General features: G+C 40.4%; 2 protein-coding genes across 3 annotated transcripts in view; one reads left to right on the top strand and one right to left on the bottom strand.

Moving 5' to 3' along the window:
- Positions 1-3,268, top strand: part of zcchc14 (zinc finger, CCHC domain containing 14) — a 30,874-nt gene extending 27,606 nt beyond the window's left edge. For both annotated transcript variants that reach the window (XM_084363473.1, XM_084363472.1), the window contains exon 14: positions 104-3,268. In XM_084363473.1, coding sequence (XP_084219599.1) covers positions 104-159 — 56 coding nt within the window. In that variant the 3' untranslated portion in view covers positions 160-3,268. The remainder of the gene's footprint in view (positions 1-103) is intronic.
- Positions 3,269-6,446: 3,178 nt separating this feature from the next.
- map1lc3b (microtubule-associated protein 1 light chain 3 beta) lies at positions 6,447-15,830 on the bottom strand. Its single transcript, XM_084364578.1, has 4 exons — positions 15,564-15,830; positions 12,018-12,073; positions 8,488-8,594; positions 6,447-8,295 (listed from the first exon to the last, which is right to left on the bottom strand). Exons 1-4 carry the CDS (start codon positions 15,601-15,603, stop codon positions 8,118-8,120), a joined length of 381 nt encoding a protein of 126 aa, XP_084220704.1. The 5' UTR covers positions 15,604-15,830; the 3' UTR covers positions 6,447-8,117.
- Positions 15,831-16,094: the final 264 nt, after the last annotated feature.

Here is a 16,094-nt window from a genome sequence, read left to right as displayed (position 1 = left end):
TAAGACTAGGGTGTTTTTCATCAAGCAAACAGGACCTATGACTGCATGTCTTTGTATAATTTGGGAATTACAAAGCTTCAACTTCCTCTGTTGTGTCTCACAGGGACATTTCGACTGAAGTACACTCCTCACTCTGACAGTAAGGACTCAGGGGACTAACCAGCAGAAACACCAGTGGATCTGAACTGTCACACTCCTGACACAACTGTACCTCATGTTGCTGCTGAAGCCGGCAGGCAGCAGCCTCGGCGTTTAAAAGGGACGAGACGAGGCGACACCAGTCTGTTCAAAGACGGTGGATCTGCAAGCACAGACCTCCTTTTTATACTTCTTTTAAGACAGCTTACAGAGAGATAAGAGGAGCACGGAAAGGAAACAGATTGGCGAGAAGAGGAGCGGTTGTCACAGATTAGCTTTCATCCCTCCTCAGATCTCCACAAATACAAACACAAGTTTCTGTCAGATGTAGCTGGAACTCTGTTCATCTTCAGATAAAACGCTACAAACATGCAATCAGTTGTGTTGCTCACGGTGCAGAACAACCAGAGAGTCTCCAAATCAGCCACCCAGCTGATCATTCATAGTCTTTTAGATGGTTAACAAACCAAAGACACAGCACTCCCTGGAAACTCTGTGCATTTTTCCTTGTTCTAGATATAAAACGCTGTTTGATAAGAATACTGTGGCAGACTGGATACCTTGGATATTTGTCCAGCTCTCACAAGCCACAACGAAGCACCTTTGACTGAATCTGATGGTAAAAACATCTCAAACTCAAGGCCTCGATACTTTGGTTTTATATTAATAGGAAATTATGCAATACACGCTCTGAGCGAAGGCAATCAACATGCAAGAAGTTTAACTACCATCCACAACTCTTTTTGTGCAGCTGTGAGTAGCCCCTTTGTAAGCATTGTATTATTGGAGAATAGTGTTCGACAGCACACACAAATGTTTTTAGTACGCACACCGACTCTTTTGAGATACTGAATTTTGTTACGTACACACCACATACTCAAAACCTTTAGTTTAGGATTAGTGTTCAGTAAAGATGTAGGACACAGGCAGGCTGTTGTTAAGGTTTTCAGATGGGTCACCCTCTTGGTCATCCTCCTTTAAGGGGAGAAAAAGGGGAAAAAGTCCACTTTAACGGTACCTTGTGGTGGTTTTTGGTGGTAATATATATATAATTTATATATATATATATATATAGTGTTTTATGTAGAAGGAAATGCACTCAACATGTATGTTAGAACTGAAGGTGAGAAACTCTTCATATAAACATATTCTGTTTGTTTACAAGAAAACTCCACAGGGCACCTTTTAAAATAAGAGTTCCCCTGATTCAAACAATCTGCTCAAGAATGTAGATCCTTTCCAGAACCTAAGGGTTTTTGCTGCTCTTCTCCCACAGAGACCAAAAATTGATGCATTCAGGCGCTCTTATGTCAACTCTCATGTCAAACCAAGCTCCATGTGCAGAAGAAGATGTGGCGTTTCAGTCCAACATATGATGTTTAACTGGTGCATCATTTTAATGCTAAATACAGTAAATCAATAGAACGTTAACATCTTTTTATGCCCTGTGATAACTACAGTACATGTCAGGTGAACAGGAGAGAATGCCTGGATTCCAGCAGCTTTTTCGTTGGTCTAACCACGCCAAAGTTTGGATTATGCCCACCAGATGATTCCTTATTATTTTTCATCATCTGAGCATGGCGGGCAGAAGGACATTTTACACAGAATATCGGTCAGTTTAGGGACCTTTAGCTCCATGGCCCAGCATTAAAGTTCAGTTTAAGGGGAAAAATTTTGGGTCCCCCTGGTCTGATACATTTGACATATTTACTTGTAATCAGTGATCACCGGAGCACTGATCTCCTTTCAAGAACTGGCAGTCGATTATTAGATACTGGAGGATGCATATCCTTGTGTACACAAATCCCTTGTGTATCCTCCGAGAGAAGGTTTGCAATGCGACAGGCCCCGTTGGCTATGAGTAAAGGCGTCCATATTGGGTGAAGATTATCCAGCCGTTGTGCTGCTGTCAGCAGCTGGCGTTCACAGAGGGACCCTGCACCAGCTATTTTCTTGTCCATAAAAACCTTCACCAGTGCCTGAAGTCAAATCCTCAGCTGCCTCTCTACCTCTGAGAGAGAAATGGCCTCCAGTGCCAAATGCTGTTCCTCTACAGCACGACAATCGGAATGAACACTGAACAGATTCAGGCACTTTGTGCACCGACTAAACAGCCTCTCAATGTCTTTTTTGTATCTTCAGTTGACATCAGTGTTTCTGCGCTCTTTCAGGTTAGATGGACATTTCAAAAGTGCCATCTTTTCAGTTCAGTTTCTTTTTTCGTGTTTTTGATGTTTTTGAATGAATGTCGAGCCGCTCAACTGGAGCTGACTCTTTGTATTAATGTGTGTAGTCTTTATGCAAAGGAAAATTCAGGGCTGCGTCGGAAAGGATCTGAGTTTGTTAGTAAAGGTCTGACAGTGTATTCGAGTCTCTGATGCGAGCGAGTTGCTGGGCAGGACCCAGAGTTTTCCAGACACGAGGACAGCTGGTCCTTCAGATGAAACTCTATCTGTACCCCTGGAGGGCACAGCACAGGGACACGGGGTGTTTATTTAAAATAGTAAATACTGAACATTCAGTGTGTATAACAGCTTCTGTCTGTCTGTTGTTTAGAATAAGTCAACAGTTTTGTATTTTAATGTAAAATATCTTTGGAGCTTTTTCACAGAAATATGAGGCTTAGGATCAACTAGCCAGGCTTCACTCGTTCAGCTCAAGGTTCTTTAACTTTCTGCTCACAGTGCGATTGTCTCTGTGGACATGGCCGCATAAATACACGTATATATTTTCTTCAAAGGTTTGCACAGGACGAGAAAACTGCCTCCATAGATCATACCAAAGAATGCCTTCTTTTGAGGTTGTTTGTCATAAAACTCAATTTTTGTTGGGTTTTTTGAAACCATTAGTTTTGCAGTTTCATTAAAGCAGGACGTGAGTCTAAATCTATCAGTCACAGTAGAGGCTGGTTCACTGAAGCACCAGCATGCATGTTTCTTCATCTTTAGCAAAACGTGCTTTTGAAATGTTTGTGTGCAAATGTTTGAGCACAGTTTATAATTATCCAGTTCATTTTTAGGTCAGATTTTATATCGCTGTTTGTGTTTTAAAACTTTGAGATGTTTATTTGATTTGAGGGAAAAAAAACATGTTTGAGTAATAAAATATTTTCTGATTCTGTCTTTCATCAACTGGTTCATATGATTTATTTATAACTTTCCTACTGAAAGGAGTTTTAAACTGGTTCTGAAGCAGTCTCAGTTTCATACTGATGCCTCTGTGTGACCTACATGAGCAAATGAGACCATCAGCGAGAAGATTTGGCTATTTCTACATAATAATTCTTTATGGCTGTACCTGGGTGGGATTTGGACATATCAAAGTCAGATAAGTCATAAAATTAAAACCATTTTCTATGGCAGAGTGCTGAGGTCTCACCGCCCGAGGAAAGAAGCTGCTCTGTAGTCAGTATTGGTATTAAAAAAGTGTTGCAGCTTTCTTCACATTCAAAACAAATGCAAACGTTAGACAGATGAAGAGGTGGTGGCGCTACTGCTGCTTTTGTCCAGCGGGGGCCGCCAGAAACATCCAAATGAATGTTCCCTATCTATGCTTTAAAGAGTTCAACCAAATATGAAAATTAATTCATTATCTACTCACCCCCGTGCTGATGGAGAGGCGGGTGAGGTTGAGTCCACATAACACTTTAAAACGAAAAAAAAAAAAAACTCAGAGAAAAACAGAATGGCTCCATACAGCTCGCTCGGCGTAATCCCAGTTTCTGGGAGCCCAGGTAACCCAGATTTATTTGAAAAGACAATATTTACATCTTCAACTCATAGCTGAGCTTGTGCACCTACTTCATAAGGGATGCTGAACTTTAAGTTTAGCAGTTCAAGTAAAGCCTTGAAGGCTTGAAAATCTAAATAACAGCTTTTCAAATCAGTTTTGGTTCTTGGGGCTTCTGGATTCTTGGAGTCTCTGTTTTTTTCCTTTTTAAAACAAGTCTCCAGCTACTTCAGTTGTTTCGGACAATGCTGCAACGCTGTTTCGCTGTGAACTCCAGAAATGTTTAGTGGACTACAAAAAACTTCACACAACTTTTCATCAGCGTGGGGGTGAGTAGATAGTGAGTGAATTTTCATTTCTGGAGTGAACTTTTAGGCAAAGGGTAACACTCCTTTATAACTGCTGGACACTGCAGCAGAACAGAGATATCCTCTCTTTTATTCCACGGATTCTTCTTACTTGTTAAAACATAGAAAATACATTCCCCACAATGCACCTTGACTACCAACTGTTCCTTTTGATGTGTTATGTTAGTAGTGGCTAATGTAGCCTCGAGAAGCTATCCTCTACAGAGGTCTGGTAAGATCACTTGTAACTCAACACCCACAGAATCTTTTCATTTCAATCTTGTAGTCTTCAAACCTAGCTGTCACTGACTCAAGTAAGATCACTCAAGGCAATTTATCAGTTGTCATGCAGCTCCCTCTGGTGCCACCAAACTCCATTTCACATATGCAGAGGTTCGCCCTGAGGCCTGTAGACAGACTGTTGTGTGCACTTGGAGTTAAAATGTGTGAACTTTCAATGAAAGTGAATGAAGATTAGCAAATCTATTTCTAGAACACTAAAGAACACATTTGAGCATGAAGCGCTTTATCTAACATCCAATTTCGTATCTATGTTAGATACAGGTCTACTCGTGTCATTAGATATTTTCAGTTCCGCCTGAATATAAATCCAATAATACTTTCCTGTCTCAAAAGTCACATCTAAATGTTCTGAACCAGTGGGCGGAGAACTGTTCAAATTAGCCAGTGGAGCAACACTGACATTACAGGTCTAATTTAGTCATGGATAAAAAAAACATCATTCTCATCCATAGAAATTACAGGGTATACAGCGAAACAGACCTATTTTTACACACGTGTGATTAGAATGCTAAAAAATGCATCTTCAGTGTTGCAGAGCAGGACCATTATTCTGCAGTTCAGTATTTTTGCCATTATTGCAAAAACCAGCTACCAACCATGAGCTAAATAAAGGGTCAACATTGTTTTCTCAACCTAGACATAAAGATTGCACATGAACACACACACACACACACACACACTCTGACCACAGACACATTACATCTTAATGCTTCTGATGTCCGTCTGCTCCATGTTCAGGAACTGTGCTGCCTCAGTTTTACGCTCTATTGTGTGTTTGACAAGTGATGGCTGAGGAGCTGCTACGGTAAACTACATTTGACAACCTGATTACTGAAAATATTACAGGTGCCGTATCCAAGAGTTTTAGTTGAAAACATTCAAACATTGACTAAAATTATCAAGAAATAACAGGTTTGACATTATGACTTCTGTTGTATTACAGAGATATCTACTGAAGTTAGCATGCTAACCAGCTAGCCCTGGCACATGCAGGTCCAAATCTCCTGTGCTAGCTGTGTAGACACCAACACTCCCCTGGCACCCAGGGCTCCCAGTCTACACTGCAAGCTGCATGGCTAACTGAGCTAACTAGCATACAACAGCTACAGTTAGCAGCATTTAGCAGTTATTCTGGTGATATGCTGCCCCTTATTTGTTTTGAGTGTGAATTTGACAGGATTCCAGTCGTTACATGCATATTGTTAACAAAATAAACCTGTTGATAAATGTGCTTGACAGCGATACAAAGCTTTAGAAGAGCTGTGTAAGCTGTTTTAGCCACCAAATAACAGTCAGCGCGTCAGCGGGTCAAGATACCAGAAAAGCATGTGGTGTTTAGTGAGACTGAACTGTGGATTTGGGAGCTTCACACTGTTCTGAGAAGATTTGGTAACACTTAAATGGTTAATTTATAGTTAATTAAACATTAGTTAATAGTAAAGCCCAACCAGATGTATCAGTATCGACATATATGTTGTCAATATCGGCTGATATGAAAACATTATGGTTTTACAGAACACAATGCAGAAACGCACCATTTATTAAGCAATTTATTTTTAAATAGATGTAGCACAAAGGAGTATTTCATTGTTAGTTAACAGTCAAAAAACTGTTAACTAAAGTTTAATTAACTATATATTTACCATGTGATTATGATGGTTATTATTGTGTTACCAAAGATTTACATCTGACGATTGTTTGCCAAATCAACTCACAATTGTTTTAGTTGTATGACTGCAGCACCTGTAACTTCAGCAGTGTTTAATCATGCGGTACGTTTTACACAGCTGACTCACTCTGTCAGTACTGACTCATTTTAGCTTGTATAAGAATTTGTGCTCAGAGTTATTTGTCAGTTGGTATGAGTAGCAGCATAATGGACACCTGTATAACACCGTGCAAAAACAGGAAACCAACAACTTCTTTCTTTTTTTCTGTTTTTATTGTTTACAAAATACCAACATAAATACATAAGAGGAGGCTGGGTGATATTGCTGTGTGTGGATATGTGTGTGCGTGAAACCGAGGAGCAGGCAGAAAGGACAGCACTGAAACAAATGCTCCACCCCTCTGTAACAAACACACAGTGGCTTTCACTAGTCAGAAAAAAGAGTCACCTTTATACTTCACATACTGTAGACAGCGAAGAGTAAAGACATGGCGTACAATGGAATAAAATCACATTAAATAAAAAGAACCAAAAAGATAAAATACTGCGATATAAAAGCAGCTAAACAGTCTGTTAAAAGACGATGATGAGGAGGAGAAGTACGTCAGCACAGAAAGTGCAGAGGAACATCTGCAAACAGACAGACAGGTTTTTTTTATGAGTGCAGACCTTGAAAACTCACTGGGCAGGTTCCCCACGGTGAGAGCGCCCGTTGGATTTCAGTGAAGTGAAACTGAACAACAATGACAGCTGTGGGAAATCAGCCCGGTGGGTCAGAGGCACAACACAGATGAACAGTCAGACATGATGCTCGTCACCCTGCCCGTGCTTCACTCTTGTTCCGACTTTCTTACATTCCTTCATCACCTTTATAAATACTTGTGACAAAGGACACTAAAAAGGAAAGAAAATGGCGACCCCCTCATCAGCGTTTACAGAAACATCCTCCATTCACACATGCACTCAGACCATGCTCCTTGTAGTGTGTCCAAAGTCAACTTGGTTACACTCTCGCCGGAAACCCTTTTATAATCAAAGCCGTAAAGTCAATATTATCTGTACACCAAGGCATTTTTTTTTCTTTTTTGCAAACTACAATCATCTGTTTCGAGAGCAAAAGCAGTTTCCTAACATCTCTATGTTACAGTGAAGATGCTTTAGGCTACAAGGCAGGGAGGGATAAAAACACCAAAGAAGGACCACTGAGGGAATGTGACGACACACACAGCAGAGATCCGCTCATCAACAAGGATCTTCTCTACTTCATTTTGCATTTTACTCTGGCAAAATAACTCCGATCCAGACTACAAATCCCTTAGTTTTTACCTTTTAACTGCAATAAAAAAAACACACTTCCCCAACTTTTCTCTAGTTCCTGTCTCCAAAAACCTTTAAGTAAAGGTTGGCTTTGTTCATCGGCTAATGTATATATAGATAAGTGGTGGAGCCTCACCACTTTTATGTAATATCACTACCTGAAATGTATATATACATTAACATAAATACAGCCTCGGAGACACTTAACCACAACACTGAAAATAACTGCCGTCAACAGGCTGCACGTTGCCATGAGAGCGGACATGAATCAACAGAGAGGACAATAAAGAAGCAGAGACACTAAAGACTCTCTTGGCCTGAGTCATGGTCTAATTTAGGGATTTCTTTACTTAAACTCTGCTGTTCTGGTCAACCATTGTGGCTTTATGCTACTGGGAGAGTGTGGTGGCACACAAACAGACTCGTTGCAATCATAATTTAGAGATCACATCCTCGACCAGTTCAAGCTGGGAAAATATCACACGCTGTGTTTAGATTTAGCAGTTTGTGTTTTAGTCGTTACACTAAAGGTGTGTGGCAGGAAACATGGAGGGGGCTTAAAACTACTGATTGTCCAATGGCCTGCCAGGTGGAAAAAGAAGGATGGCTGTTCATTGGGCGGTCATGGCGAAGCCAAAGGTCTCCTGGGAGGCGTACACCATGTAGAGGAAGCCATCTTGGTCCCGCTCCCGCTCGTAGACCTCGGAGATGGCAGCAGACACAGACACCATGCTGTGGCCGTTGACCAGCAGGAAGAAGGCCTGGTTGGAGTTGAGCTGGAGGCGCCTCCTGGTGGAGAGACAAGGACATGACAGTGTGAGGAGTATGACAGGGAATAAGGAAAAGAAAGGACAGAAGAAAGGGAAGATGAGTTGAAAAAGTAAGGATAGCAAAGGAAAGAAAAGAAAAAAGTGGAAAGCAAAAGGAAGGAAAGGAGAGGAGGAGAGGAAATGAACCCAGAGTGGAACACTTCAGCTCTACCTGATAATCTTGATGAGTTCACTCATGTTGACGTGATCTGGCACCAGGAACTTGGTCTTGTCCAGGATGGGAAGCTGTTTTTCTCCTTTATACCTCTCAATGATCACCTACAGGCAAAGGCAGGAACATAATCAATCTCTCCACTTTTATTCTGGCTGGTGAAATTCTATGAAGGCAACATTTCCTTTGCTGTTTTTAGACCTTATACCCTGACAGCAGAGCAGTGTCCATGATCAATAGTGAGATGTAATAGGGAGATGAGGTCATGGATATTTGTATAAGGAGGAAAAAGAACTCAGTCCTCTGCTTGTGAGTCTAAAGTCCATGTTTACTGGACCAAAGCTAAAATGCTCGACCTACGAACACAGACTGTTTTTATGCAGTGAGACATTTAATCAAGTTAAAAGATGCGTTTCAAATAAGCCTTTTAAAAACTGCCCTGCAGAAGCACACTGACCACTGTAACACTAATCCATTAAGGCTGGCTGCCACAGAGAATCTTCTGACTGATTTGAAAACACTCTCTATTACTTATCTGAGCTATTTAAGGTACTAACTTTTAATGCTTGTGTTTATCAAGGTAATGTATTTTTTTAATCACACAACACACACACACACATATATATATAAATATATATATATATGTGTGTGTGTGTGTGTGTTGTGTGCTACGTACAAAAAACAAGTATACCCCCAGAAATAATAATAATTGTGTAGAGCTTCTTTGAATGTTGCATCAAGGAAACCGTAAACAGCAGCGCCACCGTGGTGACGATACGGTTTTCATCCTCGCATCCAAAGTCTGTCATCTCAGAAGCACTGTCCAACTTTGTATAGGTTTGAGCACCACGCATCGATGACGTAACCACAGAGTCTACCTCTCCTCATCCCACCGTGATCATGTGCTCAGCCTCTCTGCCTTTAATAGGATATTATACACACTGTGACAACCTGGCTGTCTGATACAGATGACATATTGTACCATGGAATGTGTGATCCTATATCACTACCGCGATGTACACTGTGGAAGAGAAGTCGTTTATTACTTGGAATGGACAGCATTTCAGATTAGCGCTGCAGTGGTTCTGGTGATTAAACGATGAGTCTATGTACAGAAAATGAATCTGCAACTAATTTGGTTTTCAATCTTTTACTTATACTAAAAATAACATCCAAACATCTTGTTTACAGTACAAATGTAACAGTTATAATTAGAATCAGTTGATTATCTTTGGGTTTTGGACTGTTGGTCGAACATAACAAGATTTTATGATGTAATATCGACCAAACCAGGTATCAAGAAAATAATAAGCAAATAAGTTGTTGATGAAGGATGGCTGGATGGATAAATGGAGCGAAAGAGATATGCAATTATAGTGACCACAATCCAGACGATACTGAATGCTATATCAGGATACTGACAGGATATTACCCAGCTCTAATGTAAATGTATCTGTAATGTCAGCTGATTACTTTATCATTTTTAATGTGTCATTTGTTTACTGTTTAATCTGCATGCTGAGAAGTGTTCGACTGAATCAGGAGAATTCATTTCTAACTTTCAATCTTTCCAAGTCAAAAAAACAATCATTACGGAAATGAAAAATAAAAATACAACTGCTGCTCTGAAATTTGAGCAAGTGCTTCCAAGTGGATTCACTTCCTTTTGGCATGAAAGCAGGTCTACAGTTCAGTGAGTTGAGGCTGGTCTGAGAGCTATAATGAGTCTGTCATACAGTCTTCTGCTCCCACACCCCCACAGGCTCCACTGAGCCAGTCTGGATGGAGTTATATTACAGTGACACAGCGCGTCTGCCTCTGGTCTCAACACTTAGCATGACATGGCAGTTTATAACCCCAGTGGAATACACAGGAAACACACACGGACACTCACACACACACTGGGGTGCTTTTAAGATGAGATGAGGCCTTACATGCAGCAGCAGATGGAGGGCTGTGCTGATACTCTAAGTGATAGAACGAGCAGGTGAAACATGAGGTGTGTGTTTGTTTATGGCTGGTTGCTAAGACTCCTGACTCATTAGCAGACAGGTCTTCTCATAAGAAGAACTTGAAACATCTGCTGTGGTCACTGTGAGCAGGAAGCTAAAGCCGGACCACAGAAACTAAACATGAAATAAACTTAGAGTACAGGGCTCCAGACTTTTTGCACTTGTACCACTAGTGCAAATTTCCTGAACATCAGCACAAAATTTAAGAGCACCACTTAAATCTAGGGAGGACTGAAACTGCCAAGATTCAAAATAAATAAGTAAATACATGACTCAATACTTTTGGTCCTTTTTAATAAAATATTAACTTATTTATTATCAAAAATAAATGTAGGCATTAATTACTTTTTTTGCATATTAATGAACATAACTGTAAATATGCCATAATTAGTTTTCCATCTGTGGTCCCTGGCCAAACAAAATGCGTGTAGATTTCATCATATTTATTACATATTTATGATGTTTCAATTTACTTCTGTATTTAATCACCATTGCTTTAATTCCCCTATTTATTTCCATTTTAAGTAAAAATGTTTTCATCTTTATATGTATTTATTTATTTCTGTAGCCAATTATTTTCCCTTTGCATTTTATTATTACATGTATTTCTCCTTCACATATGTATTTCCTTTTAACATTTTCTACTGCATTTCTGCTTTGTTATGCTATTGAGAGGTCTGTCTTTCAAAGTGTGTCATAAATAAATACATTTAAATATGAATAAATTAATAAATACAATGAAAACAGAATTGGGAAAATAAATATAGGGGAATTAATACGAAGATCGAATAAATACAAGAGCAAATCAAATTTCCAATTGTGTCACATTTTATACATTAATCAATGCCTACATTTATTTTGAATTTATTTTTGCTCCATTTAATGGCATATTAATTTATCTACTGAGTCATTTATTTAATCATTTATTTTTGAATTTGGCCAATTCAGTCTTTCAGGCGTTTTAAAGGGAGCAGCAGCACATCCTCTAACCTAATATTATAAATACATCAACTGATAAGAAATCATTTAAATTGCGTTTATATAATGATGGGTCTCCTTTCTTGTTGGGATACAGGCTACATGTGCTGTAAACAAGTATTTGTGATTGCAAAGGGGATTTGCTTATGTATGTTTGTTATCATATTTAATAGTCCCTTTTTAGATTTGTTGTGATGTCAACTCCATAAAACATTACAGAGTTTGTGTTCCACTGAATCCATGTAACAGACATCAAGGTCAGACAGTCTGCTAATGAGAGCTCATGCAGTTATGTGTCTGACGCTATCAAATAACATTTAAACGATCTCACAGAGAGTTCAGATCAGGAAATATGTGGTAACACTTTCCGTTGAAGGGAGTTTGTCTTGTTCTTACTCGTGTCTTCCTGTTATACTCATTATGCTCACACATTTCTGCCCTTTCATTTTTGTTCTCAAAGCATTTTGAGAATGCTTTGGGCTTTCTGCATACAGCAGGCTTTGGTGCTCACTCAACCACAGCAAGTAAATGCAAACTCACAGGTATCTTGTTGGGGTGCTGCTCTCGGATCAGTCTGACATCTTCTACTCTCTGTTCTGTAGGGCAGACAAACAAACTCGGTTAATGGAAATGTTCAACAAGACAAAGAGATTAGCAGGTCAGCAGAATCAGCAAGAACTGATCAAACACCAATGAGGTCAGAGATATCAGACACAAACACGTGAACAGAGCCACCTAAAAAGGAAAAGAAAAACAGAATACAGTCAAAATATATCCTCCACACTGACTCCTCTGTCAGTTAATGTATTTGGTGATCATGTGATCAAGTCGCAGTCATGGTGTAATTATAATCTCCGGTTCAACAGCTTTGTGGACTTGTTATCACACATTCCTGTTTAACCAAAGTGTGTCCCAGCTGTAATTCCTCTTCCATTACATCTTATCAGATCTACTTGAAATAGTATTTAGTAAAAAATCATAATAAGATTACATTCTTGGAGCTTAGTGCAGAACAGAATAAAAAGTAGGAACAATGTATTTAAAAGACTGCTTAGAGGACTAAGGCACTGCAGTAAAAAAAAACCATAATGGGCTTTCCCTAAAATCCACTCATGGTGTAACCACAGTGTTTCACAGTGATTAGCAGATTATTAGAATGAAATTAGGATTCATTCATTTTCTACTCAATTTAATCAGCGTGTGTTGATGAGTGTGTACAGTTTACATCCCTTAACACACACCAAAACTGCAGGAAATTAGCTAAAAATTGTCACTTACATAATGAAGATTTGGTCTGTTTATTCCTGTCATAATATAACATGTACAGCCACTAGATGCTCTCAGTATGGGCTGCAGAATTCACCTCATGTTCATGTGGGCCTGGATGGTTTCTACTAGGGATCAACCAATATTGTTTTGTCAGGGCAGATACCGATTAGTAATAATCAAGAAGACCGATAACTGATAACCAGTGAGGAACCAGTCAGGGAATGCAACTAACTACAATTTTCTCAAGTGCTGTACTTAAGTACAATTTTGAGATACTTTACTTGAGTATTTCCATTTTCTGCTATTGTATTCTTCCACCCCTCTATATTTATTTGATAACTTTAGTTAGTAGTCATGTTGCAGATTCAGATTATTCAGTGTTGATAGGCTATTATACATGAAGAGTAACCAATCAGACAGTGGTGTGGGCGGGACATTGAGTGACAATATAGAATGGTGACTGCAGACAGAGAACAGATCATGCATCAGGGCCAAAGTATTGCATTTTTTAATGCATTTATTTAATCTGTGATTGGACACAAAAAACAATACAGATAATCTGTCTATCTCTAGTTTCTACACATTGGTTTGTTAGAGTCTCAGCTAAAGGTGGACCTTATCAACACAAGGTTTCTCCTCCACTGTGTTAACTCAAAAGGTCAGGTCAGTAACAGCTGCTGATTGGAACTAGGCTCCTCCTTACTGAGGTTTAACCCCATTTGAAGTCATTTGTAACTGGGCCAAAATAAATGGCCACAGATAACACCTTGGGCTTAGTGCACTTTGTACTGACAACATCAACAACAATCGGTTGGTCAACATGGGATCAATCAACAAACTTGAACATGTAGGGGGAAAAAAACTGTCTGAACATCATCACAGTCATCTCCATCAGTTTGTGCACTTTGACGTACAATGAAACGTTTGGTAGAAAGAGTATCAAGGAAGCTGGAGCCAAGCATTCAAAGGCAGTACAATGGCTCCTGTCAGCCAGCTGAGTCACTTAAAGCCTTGTGTTACTACTGTTATCCAGGCATGTGACATCAGGCAATAATAGATGTTAACACCTACGTTACGATAACTAACTCCATCAAATGACAAATATTTATCATCCTGAGGGCTATTTGCATGGTAAATTTGAGGAAACGTAGGGCACTGTACATTTAAATCAGGATGAGCTCATGGCCCGGGAACAAGGAAGCTCTGTATGTGTCACAGCTGGTTCTCATGACCAGACCAACAGCCTTCGAGTCATCAGATTTCAATCAAACAAAAGAGGAAAAAAAAGAGGGAAGCGGTCGACTTAAAAGCATGTGGGTTTTTTTTTCCTCTTCCAGATATTTCTGTTTTGTCACGATATGGAAAAAGTCAGTACCACCCAGCACAACTGGAAGATTCCCTGTGGTTTCATGAGTCATGTCATGACCTATTCTACAGATACGCAACTTGAACTGTTTCACACTCTGAAAGTGAACTCAGGTTTGGGCCTGCCGATTCATACAGGCTAAATGACAATGTAACGTACGTCGTAGAGCAGTGTATGTACTCAAACATGTGGGCCAGATCATCATGTATACACACAGGACTGAGGTTCATTATGACTACAGCTGGTGAGGCCTATCACAATGTAAACAACCACTCATGGATCACTGTCTGCTCCTGAAGTGGCAACGTACGTAGCTACAGTTAGTACTTTATCGCGATATTACAGTAATAAATATTAATTAGTGTCAACAGCTTTACTGTGGCACGCTCTCAAATGATGTTGAACGCACGTGACGCGATGTTTCCCTCGGCTGCCTGGCCCTCACGTGCTCTGGTTGTGTAAATTTGGACCAATAACGTGACGTTAAACCGGAAGTCGGTAACTTGTAGTCATTCTGGGAATTTTATTTCCAGGACTGAAGGTAACCGTTACCATTTTTTGTTCAAGGTACATAACACTAATAAAAAAAAACAACAACTAATGGCGAACTTAACGACCTAGTGGGAATTTAAACACGTTTTTATATAATTACACTGACTTACCTACAGAAAAAACACAAATTATATGCGATAAACTAGAGGCAAGAAGATAAACGACTAAGTTTGTGCAGCATCGCAGGCCTGGTCTTTAGCTCTGGGGGAAGGGAGAGCATAACCAAAACAATAATCCGCATCGAGGCTGTGGCCTAGCCTCCAAACAACAGCTCAACTTCATGTCTGAGCACCATCTGAATCGGTTTCCTCTTCTAAACTCCTCTCTCCTCATCCACAAACTGTCCCATCCCCCAATCCTGCAGCTCCCTTTTTCTCTGCCCTGCATTTCGACACCACTTTGTTTTTCTCCAGTCGCTCTGATGCAAATAAACACACTCACGCACGCATACACGCACACACACATACACAGGGAGAGACAGGCCTGCAGCAAAATAACCATATTTTATTCCATTCTCATCCATTTTAAACCTTTTTGTATACGACTGTGAACATTTCTGTCTTTTATCCTATTTTAGATGAGTTGACACGACCATCGCTGACGGTGTCCTGTAAGTTCATTATCTGTTCAGATAAACATGCAGTATCTCTTCTCTGTGAAACGTCAACATTATAACTGTCGGCTACACTGAGGTAGCTTGACAAAATGAACGCTAATACTCGCAACTGGGACATTAACCAACAACTACCTGGCCTGTCTACATTAACGTCGTAGTGCACTGTTGTCCACTACAGAGGGAAAACTCGGCCGACAGCTACAAACATACTCAGCACATGACAGACACGAAGCGGAGGAGCTTAGTGAGAAATGATGAAACAGGATGAGATAATAACACCTACCGAATGTCCTTCTTTGTTTGAAGGTTTTTTCTGAAGGCATTGCGTCAAAGTCAACCAGCTGGCAGTAGGGATGAAGACGGAGGTAGCGGCTGTATCAAAGCACAAATATAAAAGATAAAAAGGGTTTATAAAAGTCTCCGTGAAGTCCTGCTGGCAGCTTTTCGGTAAAACGCTAGCTGAGGACGACTTTGAAGATGGTTTGGTGTCGCTGCTTCCTTCCTCTCGCTGTGTTTTTATCTGAGCGAGCTCGAGCAAGCAAAACAAACCGGTCAGCTGACCTCTGACGTCATGCGCCTCCTCTCTCTCACCCCTCTCTCTCTTCCTCTCTCTCCCTCTCACCCCGTCTCTCCCCCTCTCCCTCTCGTTCCCTCTCTCTCCCCCTCCCCTCCCCCCCTCTCTCTCTCCCTCTCACCCCGTCTCTCCCCCTCGTTCCCTCTCTCTCCCCCTCCCCTCCCCCTCTCTCTCTCTCCCTCTCTTTCCCTCTCACCCCGTCTCTCCCCCCCTCTCTCTCCTTCCCTCCCTCTCTCTCGC

Source organism: Pagrus pagrus (assembly GCF_965226575.1).
Source record: "Pagrus pagrus genome assembly, chromosome: 10".
Lineage (NCBI taxonomy): Eukaryota > Metazoa > Chordata > Actinopteri > Spariformes > Sparidae > Pagrus > Pagrus pagrus.
Note: the sequence above shows the minus strand (reverse complement) of the source record. Positions and strands in the feature narration are given on the sequence as shown.

Coding starts and splice junctions, on each gene's coding strand:
- map1lc3b (XM_084364578.1), bottom strand. CDS start 15,603: ATGCCTTCAGAAAAAACCTTCAAACAAAGAAGGACATTCG. Junction 8,595..12,017: donor AGCACCCCAACAAGATACCT/GTGAGTTTGCAT, acceptor CTTTGCCTGTAG/GTGATCATTGAGAGGTATAA. Junction 8,296..8,487: donor GAACTCATCAAGATTATCAG/GTAGAGCTGAAG, acceptor TCTCTCCACCAG/GAGGCGCCTCCAGCTCAACT.